The sequence below is a fragment of the Leguminivora glycinivorella genome, chromosome 19 (genome assembly GCF_023078275.1).
Source record: "Leguminivora glycinivorella isolate SPB_JAAS2020 chromosome 19, LegGlyc_1.1, whole genome shotgun sequence".
NCBI lineage: Eukaryota > Metazoa > Arthropoda > Insecta > Lepidoptera > Tortricidae > Leguminivora > Leguminivora glycinivorella.
In genome coordinates this window covers 16489922-16512438 of record NC_062989.1, presented here as the reverse complement: position 1 = coordinate 16512438, position 22517 = coordinate 16489922, and the positions used below count along the sequence as shown (strand labels likewise).

At 37.6% G+C, this 22517-nt stretch overlaps 2 protein-coding genes and 1 non-coding gene across 5 annotated transcripts in view; 2 read left to right on the top strand and 1 right to left on the bottom strand.

Moving 5' to 3' along the window:
* Positions 1 to 1421: 1421 nt before the first annotated feature.
* LOC125236692 (TBC1 domain family member 22A) lies at positions 1422 to 13333 on the bottom strand. 3 transcript variants are annotated; one of them, XR_007178227.1, is made up of 6 exons: positions 12697 to 13333; positions 6910 to 7122; positions 5946 to 6212; positions 4757 to 4967; positions 1978 to 2805; positions 1422 to 1626 (listed from the first exon to the last, which is right to left on the bottom strand). XR_007178227.1 is itself a non-coding variant. In XM_048143605.1 (5 exons), the coding sequence occupies exons 1-5, from the start codon at positions 13249 to 13251 to the stop codon at positions 2612 to 2614; spliced, it is 1440 nt and encodes a 479-aa protein (XP_047999562.1). In that variant the 5' UTR covers positions 13252 to 13333; the 3' UTR covers positions 1422 to 2611. The 3 variants fall into 3 exon arrangements, 1 of the variants encoding a protein (XP_047999562.1); XR_007178228.1 differs by having other exon boundaries at positions 2241 to 2805; XM_048143605.1 differs by having other exon boundaries at positions 1422 to 2805.
* Positions 13334 to 13508: 175 nt separating this feature from the next.
* The window catches only part of LOC125236790 (SANT and BTB domain regulator of class switch recombination), a 34000-nt gene continuing 24991 nt past the window's right edge, over positions 13509 to 22517 (top strand). The window contains 10 exon segments of the mRNA XM_048143717.1: positions 13509 to 14193; positions 14274 to 14368; positions 14465 to 14612; positions 14689 to 14779; positions 15216 to 15375; positions 16693 to 16806; positions 17169 to 17275; positions 17655 to 17819; positions 21654 to 21687; positions 21690 to 21757. Of these exon segments, the coding sequence (XP_047999674.1) occupies positions 13791 to 14193; positions 14274 to 14368; positions 14465 to 14612; positions 14689 to 14779; positions 15216 to 15375; positions 16693 to 16806; positions 17169 to 17275; positions 17655 to 17819; positions 21654 to 21687; positions 21690 to 21757 (1385 nt within the window). The 5' untranslated portion in view covers positions 13509 to 13790.
* Trnae-cuc lies at positions 15109 to 15180 on the top strand. The gene has a single exon. It is a non-coding gene; the product is annotated as a tRNA-Glu (tRNA).

Genomic DNA, 22517 nt, shown 5'->3' with positions numbered 1-22517 from the left:
GCTGTATAACTTTTTGGAAAAGTTTCAGTTAATACACGCAAAACAATTTGCCTACCGACGAAATCGCTCATGTGGCTCAATAATCCGCGAAACATTGCATAATATAATGCAGGCTAAAGAAAACCATTTACATGTAGCTATTGTTCTCTGCGACATGACGCGTGCTTTTGACCTTTGCGATCACAACGTCCTTATCAAAAAGTTTGAGCACCACGGTCTACGTGGCCCAGTTTTAAAGTTGATGACCGATTTTTTACAGGGAAGACAGCAATCCGTTGTAATAAATAGTGGATCGGTAAAATCTGACTGTGGGTCTGTGGACATTGGGGTCCCCAGGGTTCGTCCTTGGCTAATCTATGTTTTTTATTACAAGTAAATGACTTACCGGACGCCGTAGACGGCAATATGTACGTTTTTGCTGACGACGCTTGCGACATAATAACCGCTCCTAACATAGACAGCTTAGAGACGTCAATCACCCGTGACGTACATAAACTCCTACATTGGTTTTCTGTTAATGGGCTCGTCCTCAATGTGTCAAAAACTCAGGTTCTCCACTTTAACCTAGGAGGGAGACCGCCAAGACCGCTAGTGGTTACCATTAACAACACAATCCTCCCGCAAGTCAACTCTGCCAAATTTTTGGGTGTTACACTCGATCAATCGCTAAAATGGGACACCCAAATTCAATTAGTATGCACTAAGTTGGCAGGCATCTGTTTTGCACTTAAAAGATTGTCTTTTGTTCTTCCTCAAGCACAAGTGCGGAATAGTTATTTTGCCCTTTTTCATTCTGTGCTAAACTACAGTCTAGAATTTTGGGGGGTCGCCGCTGACTGGCGTCGTGTCTTCGTGTTGCAGAAGCGAGCGGTAAGAATAATAGCCAACGTGCCTTCTGGATCGCCAGCTCGACAACTATTTATATCATTACGTATTATGACATTACCATCGCAATATATTTTTAACATTGTAAAGTTCGTAAGAACCCACATTGACACATTCCCACACAGAGCCGGTAACTTGAGATGCTTAAGGAACAGGAACAGGGGTTTACTCGAAACATCTAACTTCAGACTGACCAAATCTACCAAAACGACCTATGCTATTGGCCCTAAAATCTATAATTGTATCCCCGAACAAATAACCGCTATATCCAATGATAATGTATTTTACAATAAATTAAAAAAATGGCTTATTGATAATGCCTTCTATGACATCAATGAATTCCTTGAAATGTAATATTTAGCGCGATAATGTATTTAAATTATTTAAATTATATAGAACACATTTATAAATTTTATAATTTAATTCTTAGAGTAATAAGAATTACTTAGTAATAATGAATGTTTATGTTTCTGACGTGTAATGTATAAATATGCAATATCAATAAATATGAATATGAATATGAATATGAATATAGCCTTTAAATGTCTATCTTTATAAGGCGAAGCGTCTTGGTTTGTATGGCCCCTTCACAAAATTATAAGATTACAGCATCATATTGAAAATAGCAGTCGTCAAATGTAGCCATTTTGGAGTCCTTTTGAGTTCAACGTTTTGAAGATCATAAGGTTTAGAAGTGTACAGTATCATAAAATCTTGCAATACAAAAATGGTGACAGAGACCTGATTATCCGACATCGCCCCGTCACCTGTCCGACTTGCCCGCGTTGAGATGGTTCGGGACATCAGCGAAGGCGAATTTTAACCGGTAGTCCTCCACTACTATAGTATGTTGAAGTCCGTCCAGTTCTGTCTTAGTACTTTTTGGAGAAAAAAACATTGATTTAGAGTAGCCGCGAGACCCGGGTTCGATTCCCGGCTTCGCCACCAGTGTGGTTGATCGCTTTTTCTTTAGTGTATGGTATCTATTTCTGTTTATAATTGTCACAGTGTCTTACAGTCTTGCAACAGTTGAGTTTTAGAAGTGTACAGTATCATAAAATCTTGCAATACACAGTAGTCACATACAGAAACCTGATTATCCGACATCGCCCCGTCACCTGTCCGACTTGCCCGCGTTGAGATGGTTCGGGGCGTCAGCGAAGGCGAACTTTAACTGGTAGGCCTCCGCTACTAAATCTACTAATACGCTGATATTAGAATCTGTCTATTTACTGCGTTAGTACTTTATGGAGAAAAAAAAACATTGTTTTAGATGTGTTCAATATCTTACAATCATGCAACAGTTGAGGTTTGAAAGTGTACAGTATCATAAAATCGTAGTTATATACAGAGACCTGATTATCCGACATCGCCCCGTCACCTGTCCGACTTGTCCGCGTTGAGAAGGTTCGGGACATTAGCGAAGGCGAATTTTAACCGGTAGTCCTCTACCACTAGTATGTTGAAGTCCGTCCAGTTCTGTCTTAGTACTTTTTGGAGAAAAAAACATTGCTTTAGAGTAGCCGCGAGACCCGGGTTCGATTCCCGGCTTCGCCACCAGTGTGGTTGATCGCTTTTTCTTTAGTGTATGGTATCTATTTCTGTTTATAATTGTCACAGTGTCTTACAATCTTGCAACAGTTGAGTTTTAGAAGTGTACAGTATCATAAAATCTTGCAATACACAGTAGTCACATACAGAAACCTGATTATCCGACATCGCCCCGTCACCTGTCCGACTTGCCCGCGTTGAGATGGTTCGGGGCGTCAGCGAACGCGAACTTTAACCGGTAGGCCTCCGCCACCAGTACACTGATGTTGGAGTCCGTCCAATTCTGTGTTGGTACGTTCTGCAGGAGGATCATGAGCCCTTGGAAGTCGCGTTCTAGCATGAGACGCTCGCGCCAGTGGAGAAGGAATGCTGGAAGTGGAAAAATGTTGGTGAGACTAAGTAAATAAAAAACAGAAGTTTTATAAAAAAAAACCGGCCAAGAGCGTGTCGGGCCACGCTCAGTGTAGGGTTCCGTAGTTTTCCGTATTTTTCTCAAAAACTACTGAACCTATCAAGTTCAAAATAATTTTCCTAGAAAGTTTTTATAAAGATCTACTATTGTGATTTTTTTCATATTTTTTGAACATAGGGTTCAAAAGTTAGAGGGGGGGGGACGCACTTTTTTTTCCTTTAGAAGCGATTATTTCCGAAAATATTAATATTATCAAAAAATGATCTTAGTAAACCCTTCTTCATTTTTAAATACCTATCCAACAATATATCACACGTTGGGGTTGAAATGAAAAAAAATATCCGCCCCCACTTTACATGTAGGGGGGGTACCCTAATAAAACATTTTTTTCCATTTTTTATTTTTGCACTTTGTTGGCGTGATTGATATACATATTGGTACCAAATTTCAGCTCTCTAGTGCTTACGGTTACTGAGATTATCCGCGGACGGACGGACGGACGGACGGACGGACGGACGGACGGACGGACGGACGGACGGACAGACAGACAGACATGGCGAAACTATAAGGGTTCCTAGTTGACTACGGAACCCTAAAAAGAGTCATGGGTCGTAGCCGGTTTAAATAAAATGATTACTCTAAGATATTATTGACCGCGAAAGATAATTTAAAATATAATTAAACAGGATTCATTAAACCGGGACCGGGAGGTTTATATCAAGATAGTTAACTCATCAACCTACCTGCACACACATATAGCTGGAAGGTAGCGAAGCCATCAGACTCAGCATAGTGCCCCACAGTTGAATGGTGCAGGGAAGGGTTACGTCAAGATGGTTAACTCATCATCCTACCTGCACACATATAGCTGGAAGGTAGCGAAGCCATCAGACTCAGCATAGTGCCCCACAGTTGAATGGTGCAGGGGAGGGTTACGTCAAGATGGTTAACTCATCATCCTACCTGCATACACATATAGCTGGAAGGTAGCGAAGCCGTCAGACTCAGCATAGTGCCCCACAGTTGAATGGTTCAGGGGAGGGTTACGTCAAGATAGTTAACTCATCATCCTACCTGCACACACATATAGCTGGAAGGTAGCGAAGCCGTCAGACTAGGGTTGTGCCCCACATGTTGAATGGTGCAGGGGATTATGTCAAGATGGTTAACTCATCAAAAACCGACCTGCAAATATAGCTTTTTTTAGATGAAGCAAATCAGACTCGACAATAACAGTTTTTGTGAGTTGTAGGTGTTTCAATCAATAACGTATTTTAATTCAGTATACAAACGTTTACTGCAATCCCCGATGCGGCGTGGAAGCGTAGGAGAGGCGGTGGTGACCAACAGTAAATAGTGATAACTACAAACTAATGATTTAGTAAATGTTACTTTTATAAGACCAGAAATTAAAGTTATTTGATTAAATTCGTTTAATAGTTAACATTAAGTCTAAAAAACCGTATAAAAGTATTAACTACTTTGCAAATTTTGAGATTTCGTACTTTAGAAAAAAAACATTCTCCAGAAAAAAAACTGTTTTTTTTCACGGTTTTTTTTCATGTTTTTTTTTCAAGCCAGAAAAAAAACCGTTTTTTTACAACCTTACGTCAGACTCAGCATAGTGACCCACAGACTAATGGTTCAGCGGAGGTTTATGTCAAGATAGTTAACTCATCATCCTACCTGCACAGACATATAGCTGGAAGGTAGCGAAGCCTTCAGACTCAGCATAGTATCCCACGTACTAATGGTTCAGCGGAAAGGTATGTCAAGATAGTTAACTCATCATCCTACCTGCACAGACATATAGCTGGAAGGTAGCGAAGCCTTCAGACTCAGCATAGTATCCCACGTACTAATGGTTCAGCGGAAAGGTATGTCAAGATAGTTAACTCATCATCCTACCTGCACAGACATATAGCTGGAAGGTAGCGAAGCCGTCAGACTCGGCCAGATAGGTGTCCCACAGGCGGATGGTGCAGGGCAGGGGGATCTCCCTGGTGAGCAGGTTGTTCATCCAGCGGAAGGAGAACTGAAGGTAGTCGACGCCGTGGTGCTGCAGGTGCGTGTGCAGCGGCAGGTCGATGCGGCGGATCAGCTCCTTCAGCTGGTTCACCTGGAAGCAAACAAAGGATTTTAAGAACTTTTTTAATATTATTTTTTATTTAGTCCTTTTTTTTGGACGGAGTGGGAAAGCAGTTATGCAGGATGTATAGACCTCGCCGTTTCTTTAAAACACAGGAGAACTATCCTAGCTCAGGCATTGGTATAAATCATCTCTTATATGTATAACAATTCTTAGTCTTTAAGAGCAATCACTGTACAATTATGTTTTTCTTAATAAATTATTTGTGATTGATAACGTTTTTAATACTTTCAACGTTAAGAACACGTATGGCACTGGTCCCACCAGAAGCGAGTATGCGATGAGCTATCGGCGATAGAAACAAAAAAGATAGTCGCTCCCGTGTAAATAAAAAAGACGCGATGACAGCACGAGCGAGTTATAGATAGATAGATAGATAGAATACTCTTTATCGGCACACCGCAGCAAATGATACAGTGGAGACAAAACAAATGATTATAAATAGAGGCAGACAATCGTCTTATCGCTAAAGAACGATCTCTACCAGACAACCTTTTATCAAATAACAAACATAGTTCGTCGCCGAGCGATGAATCTCTTTTATTTACACGGGCGCGATTATCTTTTGTTCGTTTCTAATGCCGATAGATAAGGTCATTGCTTGCTAGCTTTTGATTGGACAAGCGATTGACGGCACATGTCAAAACAAATAACATTGGGAAGTGGTATCAAATAAGGTAAAAAAAAATTTGACAAACTTTTACTAGTAAATATTTCTTACTTTTAATTAATGTACGAATTACATTAGTGAAATAAAATAGGAGTACATTTTACTGTTTATTTATCCTGTTAGTGAGACAACTTTATAACTAATTAATAATTAATCGAATACAGGAATTACCTATTATTAAAATAAATGAGATCACCGAATTATTTTCCTCATAAACGAATCAAAAGCTAGAACTACAACTTAGAATACCAGCCTATCACATGGGTTAAACTACATACCTTATATTGAATCCCAAGCTGTGCAAATATATAATTATCCTGTATACTGTCCAGAAACTTCGATAGGCACCAAAAAGAATCCGCTTCTATAACATCTCTCTGTGCTTCCTCTAGTTTATCCAGCGGGTAGTTATCTAGTTCTTCACCAGGGATGGCTTCTTGTAGGAACACCATGAAGAATGGAGTGACAAGGTCATTGATGCCTTGCACGTACCCAGAGGCGGGGTGACGGATCGCCCAGATGTAGAGGATGCGTTCGAACATCACCTGCAACATAAGGGTTAATGTTTTACATGTGTATAGAACTGACGACCTTTAAGAAAAGATCGTACACCATCTTAAAGCCCAACAGCAATAAAAAAAGTGTATATTGATATTATTGATCAATTCAAAAGTAATTTTAATATTTTGAAAATAAAAACAGCTTAAAATGTCTAAATTTATCATTTAACATCTCTCTGTAAATGGCGGTCTTGTCAACGTAACCTTTTTAAAAGTTAGAATATGAATTAAATGCAAATGCAAAATTAGCTTATTTCATTACTTTTTGAAGAAAATAAATAAATAAAAATAAAATAAATAAATATTATGGGACATTCTTACACAGATTGACCGAGTCCCACGGTAAGCTCAAGAAGGCTTGTGTAACTTGTGTTCTAGGTACTCAGACAACGATATACAAATACTTATATGCATAGAAAACATCCATGACTCAGAAACAAATATGTGCTCATCACACAAATAAATGCCCTTACCGGGATTCGAACCCGGGACCGCGACGTTGCAGGCAGGCAGGGCACTACGCACGCGCTAGGCCAGACCAGTCGTCTAAAAAAAATTGTCGTCTAAGAAAAGTTGTTCTTGAGTATTCGTAGTATATAAATGTTTCTCTACCTGTGATTCTTCACCTTACATGGTGACCTGGCCATTATATTTTAACATTTATAACACTAAAATGATCTACCTGAACTGTGTGTTGCTGAAACAGCGCTACCAATGGACTCATCCTCGGTATATCAATATGTATCTGCCTGTAAGTGTCATCGTCTCTCTCCGCATCGTAGTACTGTCTGACTAAGTGCTTGTAGTCCGCCCGCTTGCGCTCCAGGGTCTCGGTTCGACGCTCGGTGTTGGCTGGGAGGTAGCCTGCTAGTAGACGCCATGTGTTGGCACGAGCCTGGAAGAATTTGGAATCTTGAGCATTGACATTTTGACATCGAGTAAAACATTTTGAATCATGAATGGTTAAAACAGTTGATTATAATATATTATTTTTATTTTTATTATTTTTTATAAGGCTTACCACCAAAAGTCAGAATTGCTTATTAGTAACTAAAACTAAAAACATTAAACACTATATTAAACAGCATTTTGGCCGAGATGGGACACGCTGACAACACTGATTGTCGTATGTGTGGTGAAAAGGAAGAGACTAGAGATGGGCCGAATATTCGGTAAATATTCGGTATTCGGCATATTCGGCAAGTTTTCCAATGTTCGTATTCGGTCGAATAGTTCGGTTACATTGCCGAACATTTACCGAATAAACAACGTAAATAAATTGAGTAAGTTGTTTTGTAATTCATTGGATAATGACTTCCTATTTCAGCAGTCTAAAGAACTAACTAAGGGAATTAAAGATGCGTTAAAATATAAATACAATAATTTTGTAAAAAAGTAAAAATAACATAGCTTAAGAAACAAAAACCAAAATTTCCTTATGCACTAAATTATAGGAACATTAAGAGTCTTAGTAAGATATATGTACCCATTACCAATCATTGAAGTTTTTAAATCTAAGCCTGGATTTAAAATATGGCGGAACCGAATATTCGGCCGAATATTCGTATTCGGCAAAGTCCGTATTTGGCCCATCTCTAGAAGAGACCGTCAGACATCTAATGTGTGAATGTCACACCCTCTCCAGACAAAGGATGAAGAACTTTGCAGCAGGTTACATGGTGCCAAAGGACTTCAGAGAGCTTCCCATGAGCCTCATCATCCGTGGAGATGGTCGAGAAGCTCCTGAATAGCTGAAGGATCTTAGGATAGTAGGGGGTAATTGCACAAAAGATACCGATGGGTCGAAGTGTATTCGTAAGGGTCCCCGCAGATTTAAGATAAGATATAAAACAGCATTATCTTTACTTGTATAACTAATAAACAACATTATTCATATGACTATGAAACTGATTTCACACGCTGGTCGCCAATTTCACGCCTATCCGTTATTCAATCGTATATTTATGACGGTCAACTATGCCAGATTTCTGATAACAAAACTGCAAATTTCAAAGATTGTGCTGTGTGTGTATTTCTAGGATATTTTAAATAAGTATGATCAGGGGCGGCTCACTCCGCGATTCTATCGCCGCGCTACAAGTACATGCTGGCGGCCGCGAGTTCGCGGCCTAAGCAGGGGTGGCGCGCGTTCTCACGGAACGCACGTTCGCACTTTCTATTGTTACTTTACGTCGCGAGTCTTTTTTAATGTTCATATGCGATGTCCGGGTGTGGAATGGCTAATAATGCTTAGTTAAATAGACATCATGAATAAAATAGGACAATCTAACACAGATCTGATTGATTAAGTCCCACGGAAAGGTTCAATAAGACTTGTGATGTTGGGACTTAAACAAAAATATATAAATAACATAAATACTTAAAAAGTACCCAAGACTTGAATATAACATTTTATCTGAGTATTAATTCGTTTTAATCCATAGGCAACCCTATCGTCCGACGCTGCGCACGTGCGGCTCGTTTCTTTGTTAGAATTTTATAGGCATTTAAAAAGGCGGCATTTAGTGAACATCAAAGCAGTGGGCCTTCTGTACTTGTACTATTATATATTCTGTGGTATGATGGCATTTTGAATTCTCAATATTTATTTCATACCACTCATTTGGAAAGATTACTTGTCTTCCCTGTTAAGAGGGTGCAAAGTGGCACTTTTCTGTTCAAGCTGGTAATCTGTAAAAAAAATTTTTTACTATGGTACCTATGCATTACATGGTAACAAAATTATTGGGTGTTTTCACTTGAATCACCCACTGTGCTCAGGATTCAATTTGGGCCCTCACTGTAAATAAGTAATTTTGCCTTGTAACACAATCTAGTATGTTTGTAGAAAGAATGTAAAAGGCAAAACTTGCTTTTAAAAATCCAATGTACTTGAAATTTGTTCTATAATTTGTAAGATTTGTATTCAGCGGTACACTAATAATATTACTATACTAATATCTTTTAAAATGCTATAATATAAACAGAAAAAAAAATGACAGTATTGTCGCAAATATAATTTTAATTTTTGAAACTACTGGTAAATTATATATTTTTTATTTTGAACTGTGATTTATTTATTTTAATTGTACTGTTATTTTAATTGGACCATATGTTGTCTGCAATAAACGGATTTATTATTATTAATAATACTGTTGTGATTGTGGTTCAGCCATACATGCTGATTCAACTTAAAGAAACCTTATAGGTACATGTACAATTCACTACAAGATAATTATTATAAATCCAATAACATTTTTCAAGGTTAATAAACATACTTTATAATTACATGGCTATTTAATTTCTGTTAAAAACATACTCATATAATTTATCTTAAATGCACCTGTGTAGAGACTGTAGAGCAAACAAACATCATGACAGGTAAACTGAAGTGACAACAAGTGTTTTATCATATCAATTATAGGTAATTCCACGGAGGTTGAAGTGAATGATAACACACACAGCTAAATGAAGATTAGTACTGATTGCAAAAAAATGAATGAATGAAATGAGTGAGTGAATGTAAAAAAACTATCAATATATTTTTGAAAAACATTATTATTTATTGATAGACTTATCATTAATGGTATTAAAAGCAGTAATGGTATTATCCGGTGAACTTTATAGCTCATATGAAATTTCACTTCCAAATAATTATTCAGCTATCGATATATTTTGTATCGGAAGGATGTCCCTATGTTAATTGACGTTATTGCTACTGCGACTTCTATGTCTGCTAATAACTAATGAAAAAATAGGTAAACACCATTTTAACAGCTATGATGATAATAAGGCAATCTAATAAAATATCTTTGATTTCTACGATTAATATTACAATCATAATCTGATCTGACAATTAATTAATCACACACGAGATATTTTATTTTCTGTTTTGTTTGAAAATTATTCTATAGACGTAATTCTTAACAAAATAGTTAATATAAACTTTTTGGTCTTTCTTGCAATTCACTGTTGAATCTGCAGTCGGTACACGGTAAGAACACTAATTTCAAAATCTCGTTGTCTTTACATGACAGTGTTATAGTGTGCGTGGCCTCAACCGAGTTGAAACTACCTATAGCACCTTGATTACACAAACAACACTTCATTAATAATTAATTATGTAACAATGACTGGACAAATGGTCAAGGAACATTGTATGGTAATCAACTAATAAGGCCTAATTTACCCTTTGGGTTGGAAGGTCAATTGGCAGTCACTTTAAACTAGTGCCTATGCCACATCTTAGGTTTAGCTGTCAAAGCGGACCCCAGGCTCCCATGAGCTGCCATTTCATCATTTGTTTTACCCATTTTAAAACTGATATGTTTGCTTCGTCATTAGACATTACTTTGTTTATTTAAACTATTTAAAGCATAAATTCATTAGAGCTTATCTGAATTATGTTAGATGGCTATCATAGAAGGCAGTTTCAAGTAGTATAGTAATAACAATTAGCCAAAATTTGTTTTTTAATTGTATTGATTAGATTAGATTTTTCTTTATTTCATGATAAAAATTACACTATAAATTTGTTACATGCCAAAGTTATGTTTATCTTCTCATCATGATCGTCGAAAATTACATTATAAATTGAAAATAATAAAATGAATATTTTCTCCCAATATTGTATTAGGTGGCTTCTATAATGTTGATAAAATGTCATTATAACTTAAACAAATATTATGAAACAATATTACAAAAACAACCTAGTCCCACATCAGACACAAAAGCTTGAACTGTGAATAGATTCATGTTTCTTAATTTCAATAAAAATGTACTTAGGAAAATTTAAAAGGAGTTGAAAACACATCTATACTTCTATACTTAGCATAAATTTTGTATTAACCCTTTTGCTGACAGTGCTTTGCCTGTCAACATACTGTCACTGAAAATACATATACGGGTTATGTCTTTTCTGTGACAGTGGTTCGGCTGTTGACATACTACATACTGTCAGCAAATGGGTTCAGCATAATAAAATTTTGAAAAAACCCCTGACCGCGACATAGTAGACCGATTTTCATGAAACATGGCTAAGAACACTCCCGACTTACTCAGCTTTCAGACAAAAAAAACTAAATCCAAATCGGTTCATCCGTTCGGGAGCTAGGATGCCACAGACAGACACACACACAGACAGACAGACAAACAGACAGACAGACACATACACAGACAGACTCGTCAAACTTATAAAACCCCGTCGTTTTTGTGTCGGGAGTTAAATAAGGATACTGTACAAGATGCAGGGACAAGGGTATTAAAGTATTTTGGTCTCAGTTTGTAGTTTCTTCTCTTAACAAAGCAGGAACTACAATCAGCTACAAGTGTTGTGCTAAGAAAATGTCGGCAGTGACTGCATTAAGCAGTTTCTGCAATTTTTAAGTAAAATTTTTTGACGACCGGTCTGGCGCAGTCGGTAGTGACCCTGCCTGCTACGCCGCGGTCCCGGGTTCGAATCCCGGTAAGGGCATTTATTTGTGTGATGAGCACAGATATTTGTTCCTGAGTCATGGATGTTTTCTAAGTATATAAGTATTTATATATTATATATATCGTTGTCTGAGTACCCACAACACAAGCCTTCTTGAGCTTACCGTGGGCCTCAGTCAATCTGTGTAAGAATGTCCTATAATATTTATTTATTTAAATAAATCAATATTATAGGACATTCTTACACAGATTGACCGAGTCCCACAGTATCCTCAAGAAAGCTTGTGTTCTGGGTATTCAGAATAATATACAAATACTTAAATACATAGAAAACATCCATGACTGGGGAAAAAATATCTGCAGGGTTAGCATATGATTGCCGCGAGAGTATGTCGCCGCGAGATAGACTACCCGTCCTTATGCCATTATACAGTCTAATTCACGGGTGACATACTCTCGTGGCAATCATGTGCTAGGCCTACTGTGCTCATCACACAAACAAGTTCTATATTCCTTAACAATTCCAGTCAAAAGTTCTTACATAAAACATTGAATTGATACTTAGAAAAAAAATGGATATTATTTCCTCAAGCATATTTTGTCTTTCAGAAAAGGTCAAAGTGGAATAACAAAGATAGATTTTGTTTTGTTTTGGAATAGCATATTTAGATGATGCATTGATAGATGGTGACATCTGTATGTTGACATTTAGTTGAAGAGCCGAAGCCAGTATGAATAAAGATATATGAATTTTGGATTGTATATTTATTTTCAAATAACAACTGACCATCAACCAGAAACACAATGATTCACTTTTCTCAGAAAATAAAACATAACAAGTAAACACTGCAATGTCACAGTTTCGTTTTCTTTCAACCCCTTATTTGCCAGGAGTGGTACTGAAACTTGAGTAGTTTCATGTGCTCTGCCTACCCCTTCGTGGGATAAAGGCGTGATTGTATGTATGTATGTAACAAGTAAACAAAACTCCTATAACAAGCCCATAAATAAATTTTCAAAGCCATATCACACTCACCTTTACTGGAATTCCGGACCAGCTGAGTTGCTTAAGCTCATCCAAGTTAATGACGGCACTGTCATGCAGCTGCTGGAACCTCTCCAGCTTAGACTCACTGCTCTCCTCGCGAGAGGTGAGCGCCGAGAGCCGCACCGCCCGCGGCCGCCCCGGGTAGTGCCGCAGCGGCCCCGCGCTGCCCCCGGGGCCGCTCCGCCTCCCCTCACTCCTCCTCACCGGCACGGCATCCTCCTTCTGCACTTTCTTCTCCTCCTTTTCACCCTCAACCTCAGTCTTCACTGTCTTCACATTCTTAGTACTATTCCTATGCGAATTTATAACGTTCAAAGCGGCGGTTTGCGATATGGCTTTCGATATCTTCGTCTCCGCGATCCCTGATATGATCTCGTCGTCCCCCAGGTCCCAGGCGTCGTTTACGGACGCCTGGAACTGCTGATACGAGGACCCAGACATAACCTCCACTCCCCGCTGGGGCCTGCCCGGTACGCGCTGTGGGGTCTTCCAAAACGTGTCAGGTAACCCGTTTTTGTCATGTTCGGGTTGGTGACTTTCCATAATAATATACAGCAAGGAACATTCTAAACAACTTTGTTGAACAACAAAATAGTAGAAGGAAAATGTTTTTGATATGACATGACACTTGGGCATAGACAAAATAACTCTTGGTTACGTACCCCATGGGTGCGTTTTCTTTGCGCAGTTTTTTTGCATTTTTTTTTAATTTCTAAAAACGAGAAATGTATTGTAAAAAGGAAATATTAAAAAGGTTTACTTATTTAACTTGACTTGTTTTGGGTGGGACAGACGTTATTTGTCAAATTATTTCAGTCTTCGACTTGATAATCCGGTTGTTTTTGTAAATATTGTAACAAAATGTTTATTTATTGATAATAATTTAAATGCAGACACGACATTTAGCAATAAAACTACAAAATTTATTGATATAAATAATTCAAAATCACATGATTCGCAGTAATCAAATTTCTTCAGAAAAACATTTTTTTCGTTCAAAGTTCACTGTTTCTAGGTGGCTTGTTAGATCAATATCAAAAACTGGAATCTATTGAGGAAATTAATTCAAAAATTAACGAAAGATGGCTAGCCCGAGCCCAGAAGGCGATGCCACGTCAATGTTTATGGCCCGGAGAGAAAAGCAGGGTAGTCCTTTACCAGAAGAAAATGCAAGGCGAAAAAGTAAAGAGCAACCCCCAGTAGAGATTATAACAGTGAAGGACTTCTTTGACTTTATGAAGACAGCGTATCAAGTTTACGAGCATTTAGAAGGTGATGACGATGAAGGAACGAAGATTGACTGGGAGGAATTAACGAAATTAACGGTTATTAACCACGTTATCGAACAGCAGGAACGCGACTTGCTGTTCCAAACTGCTTATGCGGACCCCAAGCCCGTCACTAGCAAGAGCGACACAACTTTGGAAAATAAGAAATCGGAAAATAAAAGTATTGAGAAGCGAATGAGTTGCAGTGAAATTGAGCGTATGTTTCATTGAAATAATTAAACTATTGTAACTTTCTTTACTAAGTACTTATTAAATATTATATTAATGAATTTTCAGAAGGTGGATCGAGAAGAAAGTCATTTATTTCTGAAGCTAAGGTAGAGATGCTTGGAGTCTGGACTGAGGCAAATCTCAATTGTAAATTAAACGATGTAAGAAACCGTTTAAATGCACTATGAACATAAACATAATTCATGTACCTACCTATCGTTGTCAACAGATGGCGCTTAACTCAATATTGTTTTCAGGTTATAAATGAAGGCATTTTGGATTCAATTTTGCCTTACTTAGTCGGCTATAAGAAACCTACGAAAACTACTAGTGTGTATACACCGATTATAAAGAAGCCCTTATCAAGTACTAGCACTGAAGTTAAAAAGCCGGCAAGTTTTGGAAGTCAGTATTTTTAATGTTAATAATATGTCAATCCATGAAAGCTTCAATCATATTAATGTAAAACGTATATTTTTAGATTTTGTATGCGAAAAGGAATCAAGGGATCGTTTAGGAAGACGTAAATCATCAATAATAGCATTACAAGAAAAGTTAAACCAGAAACAAGAGTAAGTTTTCATAAATACTTACTAGATGGCGCTTTTGTCAAATCTGCTCGCCGCTGATTATGAATTTATTTTTTTAGCTTTTCCTTTCTTTACTTTGTATCGGATTTTTAAAACGAATTATCTATTTACTGTATAAGAATAACGAAAACAAGATGAATAATATAAGAATATTCTTAAACTTGTATTTACCTGAAACGTTTGATCAGTTACACTTGAAATTGATTTTCTTTTATTAATTAAAAACACTATTTATTATTGTTACCAAATTCTATTAAAGTTATTGACTGTAATTTGGCAATTGAATCATAATTTCGCCTCTCCATTCAACATCCGATATGGTCTAGTGGCTAGGATACCTGGCTCTCACCCAGGAGGCTCGGGTTCGATTCCCGGTATCGGAATAACTTTTTGCATTTTTTTCTTCTATTCTTTTTAGAGGGGACGTGGAAATCCATGTTTGCGACGAAGTAAAAGGCCTGAAGAAAGACTTTAGGTGCTCGCAGAAGTTGTTGGTGTCTAAAATGGGGTACTTTGCTGACGTCACGGCGGGGCAGCGATTGGAGGATATGGACATATCGGTTCACTGCGATATACAGGTTTATTTTGTCATTTGATTTGTTTTACTTTAATTTTATTCAATATTTCAAGATATTTTAATAACCTTTTAATAGTTATTTGTTTTACAAGGGGGCAAAGTTATTGTTTAACCGCACGTGCCAATATTGATTTCAAGGCGAGCGAAGGTTAAACAAATCTTTTGCCACCGACGAAGGTTAAACAAACTTTGCCAAAAACTTTTTCACCACACCAACACAAACAAAATACTGACTATGAAACATCAAACTAAATCAAATCTATCAATCTAATCAATATTTATGATTCAAAATCATCATTTGCACGTAAATTATACCAGCCAGCTCAAGACATCAAGTTAAAATTTGTATGAAATTGCTTTGCACTCTTGTGGATAAAATGCAATTTTGCTATCTGTTTTCGAATAGCAAAGTAAGCCTTTACCAGTTGGTGTGGTGAAAAAGTAATTTATGTACCTACGTAATTTGTACCTATAATAGCGCCCAAAAGTAGTGATTATTTTTACAAAGTTGTATTATTTTAAAGAATAAAGGTAAAAAGATAACACTGATTTAAGAATAAATTTAAGGATAAATACGTGTTTAGTGTTTACGATATGCTAGCTAAAGTAATAGTTGCCGCAACGCAATACCGCCTCATATATGCCATACTTTGCGGTGACTAGTTTGTCAGGCGCTAAAATGACCTCAAAATATAAACAGAGCCGTATAGGCACTTCTTCTGCATTTGGCTCCTACTTATTGATGAACATTTAAGTGTATTTTTTTCATAGTCTTTACAACGGGCCGATTTTTGAGTCTCACGCGTTCGAATTCAGAAAATTGTCACTGAAAATAATAAGCAAGTCATCGTTTTCAACCGGTATTTTAGTGACAAAATCCCGTATGCGAGATTCAAAAATCGCCCTCCAACTCTTTGTTTTGTTTAGCAACGATTCGTCATAAGGTACATAGTTGACTGGTCGAGTTATTTAGGCAAATGTGTATTAGGTACTTCCAAGCAAAAAGTCCTACTTTTTGTTGCTTGCCGTAAGGACACGCATCAACAAGCTATTCGTATAAAGATACAAGCAAATCTCATCTTTATAGTACCTAAGCGCGAAAGTGGGACCTTTGACTAGACTTCGACATAAATATATATATTTGAATAGGTACTAAAATGAAATAAATGTCATATTACAAAGAAAAATGATCTTTGTATATGACATTTATTTCGGTTTATAGTTAAATAGTAGTGTGACTACTAAAAATACAAATTAAAATATTTTCTATAAACATAAGATAATTTAATTTGTTCTAAGAGGTACTAAAATGTTTCAGATTTTCGATTGGTTAATGCGCTGGGTGAAACGGGATTCGATACTAGTAGCAGACTGGCCTCTCTTGGACCCCCACAATGTCGTGCCAATTCTAGTTTCTGCATCTTTTCTACAGGTGGGTTTATAATTGGTTGTATTTTTACATAAAAATAATGGTTTTAAAAAGTACATGCGTATACCCATACCCATTTGTCATTTCGACATAACAAACAAACAAACAAACAAAATGTTTATTTCCAAATTAAAGGTACACAATTTACATTTTATACTGACCCCCACACTAGGCTAGGCCTGTCCCGTGAGGGAAACATTCATTACATATCTAACCTTTTCAATATCGAGAGGTACTTTAATCGACATTTGTAAATAAATAATGTTACCTTTAAATCAAGAGTGAATAGGCATTTTCGGGCTTCGCGATGGATACTCAGCCACTCAGCCCTGTTTTTACACTATTTAACAATTTTAACCCTTCAGATGGAGCCACTGCTACACGACTGTCTGATCTACTGCCACGCACACATGAGCGAGATCGTCAAAACCTCCACCAACCTAGCCTGCCTCAGCGACGCTTTGCTCACCAGGTAACAACTGTAATAGGTACACAGGTCATTGACCACCTCAATATTTTTTTCCATATTAACACGACGAAACGGGTAATGAACACGAAATGTTTCGTAACACTTTTTTACATTTTTTTTAGTTGTAAATTAAATTTAAACTAAGACTACTATTGGCGCAGTCGGTAGGATCACTAAAATTACACGAAATGAATACAGTAACTTAGTGCTCAAACTATAGTAATTTTATCGGTGAAAAGATTAATACGGGTTTTACGCAAAACTTTACATATTAAGAGCGTCTCTAGTATATTAATTGAAGGCCTTCGCGAACTGCACCACATTCGACGAAGCCTTTGAATGTGTGTAGGTACTTACTTTTATAAATGCATGTGGCCTCTAGGTTGGCAGCAATGTACACGAACGCAGAACTGGAAGCAATCCGGGACCGGAAGGACAAGATCCAGTCCCGGCTTTACTGCAAGATGATCCTGTCTCTAGCGGAGCCTGTGCCTGAGACGCTGCGGGGACATTACGCCACTCTGGCCACGCTGTTTAAGTGTAGCAAGTAAGTATTATCTAAATAAAATTATAAGAAATTCGTCGGAATTCGACGCACTTGACTTTTAACACTTTCGCAACCAGGCTAAATTTCGAACAATACCCCAGAAACCGACAGTACCCGATAGTCGGGCAACGACGTGCAACTCAATGCCGGACGCCGCGAACCCGATAGTCGGGCAAGCGGCGGACGCTCAGGGCTGTGCCAAATAACTTTCGTATACGTGCATAAAATGAAAGAGTGCGTAGCATAATGTCGAAAATCAAATGTTCTAAGTACGAAATTCCGAAAGACATGACATCGAAAATCAAAATTGCTAATGTACGAAATTCAAATTCAACAGTGAAGTTAACTCCTCTTCGCGTAATTGTGGCTGAGAGTTGTGCTCATCAACTACTGCATCCTCGCCGAATATATTTATTAAGTCTCGCTCAATGTCATCAGGACCACGAGCATTCGCCATCGTCGTAGTAGAAACAACCAAATTAATTATCAATTCCAATCAGAGGCAAAACCACAAAGTCCAGTAAGAAAGCAGAAGTCACAGTTGTCCAGAAACAAGCCGATAGTCGTCAAAATAAAAATTAACACAACACAACAACGTCCAAAGCACATCACAAACCATTACGGAATGGCTCGGATTGCAAATTTTACACCGTGACCGGTGTGAAAAACCCGAGTCGCAAACTTCAAATACATAAGGGATGGTAAACAACATCTCCAGGGTTAAGTGTATGATCACAGTAACTACATTCTTTTGTCAAAGAAATTGCGACTTTATGGTATGTGTACTAGCGTACTAATTATCGTAACTATTCAAAGCTACTTGTTACGTTTTGCTTCCACGCAGTTGCAGTGCAGTGCTATTTTATGACTTACCTATTGTCTTTTTCTGAGAACTGCCGCTTAGAAATTAGAATGTTGTTAGGTTCTTAGTTGAATTTTTTGGTTTATTTCTCTCCGAATTTTGTTTCACTAAAATCATCCTATGAGTACCTACTCTATCACTCTTAAATATTCGTAAACACAAATTAGGTTGTACGATTTACGAAAATTCTAACTCCTATTGATACATACCCGTGTATGCGATTTAACGTAACCAACTAATAAGAATTATTATTTTGTAATCGCATTAGGTAAAGTAAATAGAAATACAAAGTGAATTAATAAATATAATAATCAACTGTACCAACTTTTCGACCACATAAGTACATTATAATCAGAAGACAATCAGTGGCAGCCCTGAGGTAGCGAAGATGCAAAGCTTGCCCGACTATCGGGTACGTTGGCGTCACGTGAAGGTTTATAGCTCTTGCTCGACTATCGGGTATGCCGGCATCTGAGTAAAGTTTACGAGTACCCGATTGTCGGGTACGCGGTGTCCAATGTGTTAAATAAGTTGATTCGCAAAAAAAAAATTGGCAGAAGCTTTTATCGCCGACTGTACCTTTCTTTCAATATTCCTGCTCTACCATAATATTGCATAGTCACGTGATTTCCATATTGAAACATTGAAACATTTATTTAAATAACACAGTGAGTTAACACGGTCCCGGGTTCGAATCCCGGTAAGGGCATTTATTTGTGTGATGAGCACAGATATTTGTTCCTGAGTCATGGATGTTTTCTATATATATATAAGTATTTATATATTATATATATCGTTGTCTGAGTACCTGCAACACAAGCCTTCTTGAGCTTACCGTGGGGCTCAGTCAATCTGTGTAACAATGTCCTATAATAAAAAATAAAAAAAAAGTTACATTTTAGTCTGGTCCCCACACTAGGCATAGCCTGTTCTGTGGTGGACATAGGACAAACAGTGTTTACAATTAAAAAAAATACAAGATTATAATTAATGAATAAGCTTTTGATGACAGAAAAAACACAGGTAAAAATAAAGGAACAATTAATATTGTCTTCGGTTACCGCGATAGTTACTCATGAAATAAAACTATGGAAACGGATTAAATCGCGTATAATGAATTTAAAATACATCCCGACGTTTCGAACTCTTTACAGCGTTCGTGGTCAACGGGTGACTGAGGAAAAATTAAAATGTGCAAAAGCTACCCACTTACAAGAAATATTAACGAACCATGACCACAAATAATATAGATTTCTAAGGCAGGTTCACACACTATTAATAAAGCCAGTTATACAATATTCAAAAAATTTTACCATTACTCTGTTAAAAAAAAATAATTAACCAATTAATCTACACAAAATTGACAAAGAAACAAACTGCAAATGTCCAACACCATACAACACAAATGCCTCACAGCCTTCGTCGTGCTTGTTCCATTATCAGATGTACTACTGGATCCCAAGCCGGTGGTAAAGTAAAGCCATCCTCTCTATTAAAGTTTGGATATTTCTTGATCTCAATGGCCTCTCGCAACATTCTGGGTATATATCACTTCTCCTTAGCGAGAACCAGAGGCTTGTCAAACTTTATAGCATGATTGACTTTATCCATGACATGTTCAGAGACCGCAGACCTTTGCCGACGGTGCTTGACATCCGCTATGTGTTCCTTCACCCGTGTGGAAATGCTTCGTTTCGTCTGTCCCACATATGACAGCCCGCACTCACAGTCTAGCCTGTACACTCCCGCGCTTTGTAGAGGAGTTTGACATTTCACAGGCCTCAGGAATTGGGACATCTTCTTCATAGGCTTGAAATAAGTTTTAATAGAAGCCCGTTTCAAGATGTGGCTGATCCTATCTGTGACCCCTCTAACAAAGGGGAGAATTGCAGGCCGGCGCTCGACTGTAGGGATCTTCAAACGGGCCTTCTGCTTGACACGCGGTATCTTGAGCTCGTTCGCCAACAGCGCCTGCCTGGCATGTCGAAGCTCCGCGGTCAAATGTTGGTCGTCACATATCCTTTGGGCTCTCTGAAACAAAGATTTGCCTACAGTAGCTAGTTGACTGGGATGGTGGTGGGATTTGCCATTTAAGTACCTATCAGTATGAGTAGGTTTTCTATACACAGTGCGACCTAAGCTATTATCAGGATTCCTCAAAATGAGAACATCCAAGGAGGGAAGAGAACAGTCTTTCTCCAATTCCATAGTAAATTGTATTTTACTATGGATAGAATTTAAATGGTCTAAGAAAGTTGAAACATTACTTTTAGGAAGTATAGTAAAAGTGTGCTGTAAAGAGTTCGAAACGTCGGGATGTATTTTAAATTCATTATACGCGATTTAATCCGTTTCCATAGTTTTAAAGGAACAATTATTTAGCATAAAACTGTAGGTAACTAAAAGTCCAAAAGAGATAGATATTTCTATAATTAAGTACTTACCTAATCTTACTATTAATATAATAATATGTGTGCAAAATTTCAGCTCAATTTCACTTGTAAGATTTCATTACAGACAGACAACGGACAGGTGAAACTAAATAAAATCTTGTAAAATGATCGAATAAGAAAATATGCTTAGGTAGGTTATACGTCTACCTAATAAGGATCTTCATAAATACAGTCACGGACAAGGATCTTCAAACAGAGACGAAATCTGTGTGAAGTCTGTATGAAAAGAGAAGAGTCTTCATCTCTTTCCTACTTGCCGTATCCGACAAAGATGACCTCAACAGAAGAGTCGTGGAAGTGTGTCCTTTCCGATGTATTGGTGTGATAGAAAGGGCCAAACGAACTTTACCGTCTTCGTAACTTTAATTAACGTTTATGAATAAGGAGAATAGTCTATGTCCCAACCTTCTTCGTACAGACTATCAACCTCTTCTTCCTGATTAGATAAAGTCTCTCCATTTCATTTGCAATATTGATTAATAAAAATGCTTAGAGACGGTAATATCTTCTGATTACCAGATGTAGTAAGCTGCTGGGACGCCACATCGCCGAGCACAAGTGCCGTGTCAGCCATCAAACATGCGCATAGACCGACGGGGCAACGTCATCTCTTCACACATCAAGTGAGTGATATCAGACAATGCCTGAACTATAAGTTTAAATTTCAGTGAAAAATATTCTTTATTTAATTTATATAGCTGCCCAGCTTCAGGGTTAATAACAGTAAAACATAAAAATGAATAGGAGAAAACTGCAGTTCATTCAGTAAATTAATGCGGGATTGTGAATGTTTTTTTTATTTTCATCGAAAGATGTGATAAGTCACTGACGCCGGTATCGGTCCATGCAGACTCACCACCTCCGCCGTCCGCGCCCGCTCCAAATAAAAGACATGGAAAGTAAAACAGTTTGTCACTTTTTTCACATCCACATAACCACGGTGTTTTTTTATACTGTTCCGTTTTAAAAACACGTGTAAAATTTTGGTTTTTGAAAAACATATTTGCGTAAGTTTAAGGTCAGGCCGCGGTGGTCCTTTAGCTTTTAATTCTAATCGCGTTGCAAAAGTTTTTTCACACTCTTTTATAAATGTCACATTGTATCCATCCATTCTCACACACTTGCAATAAAAACAATTTAAACGGTTTCAAAATAAGGCAAAATTGCATTGCAAATTGGCAAAATAAAACTTGTTTATCTATTGTTTACTAACAATTAACAAAATAGCGCGCGAAATACGCGGGTCGCGGATGACCGCGACGCATTTCGCGCCTGCGCGATGCAACCGAGACGGTAATCAAGGACAAACCCACAGACCTATATCGAGATAGAAGGAAAAAGCTTGGCGGTTGACAGGGAGACCGATCGTGTAACATTTCGCAT

Bases quoted from the DNA above. Each gene is read 5' to 3' on its own strand.
- LOC125236692 (XM_048143605.1), bottom strand. From the start codon at position 13,251: ATGGAAAGTCACCAACCCGAACATGACAAAAACGGGTTACCTGACACG. The intron at 4,968-5,945 runs GTATGTAGTTTA...GTTTGCTTCCAG, and splicing joins AGCTTGGGATTCAATATAAG to GTGAACCAGCTGAAGGAGCT. The intron at 2,806-4,756 runs GTAGGATGATGA...TTCCACTTCCAG, and splicing joins CCAGCTATATGTCTGTGCAG to CATTCCTTCTCCACTGGCGC.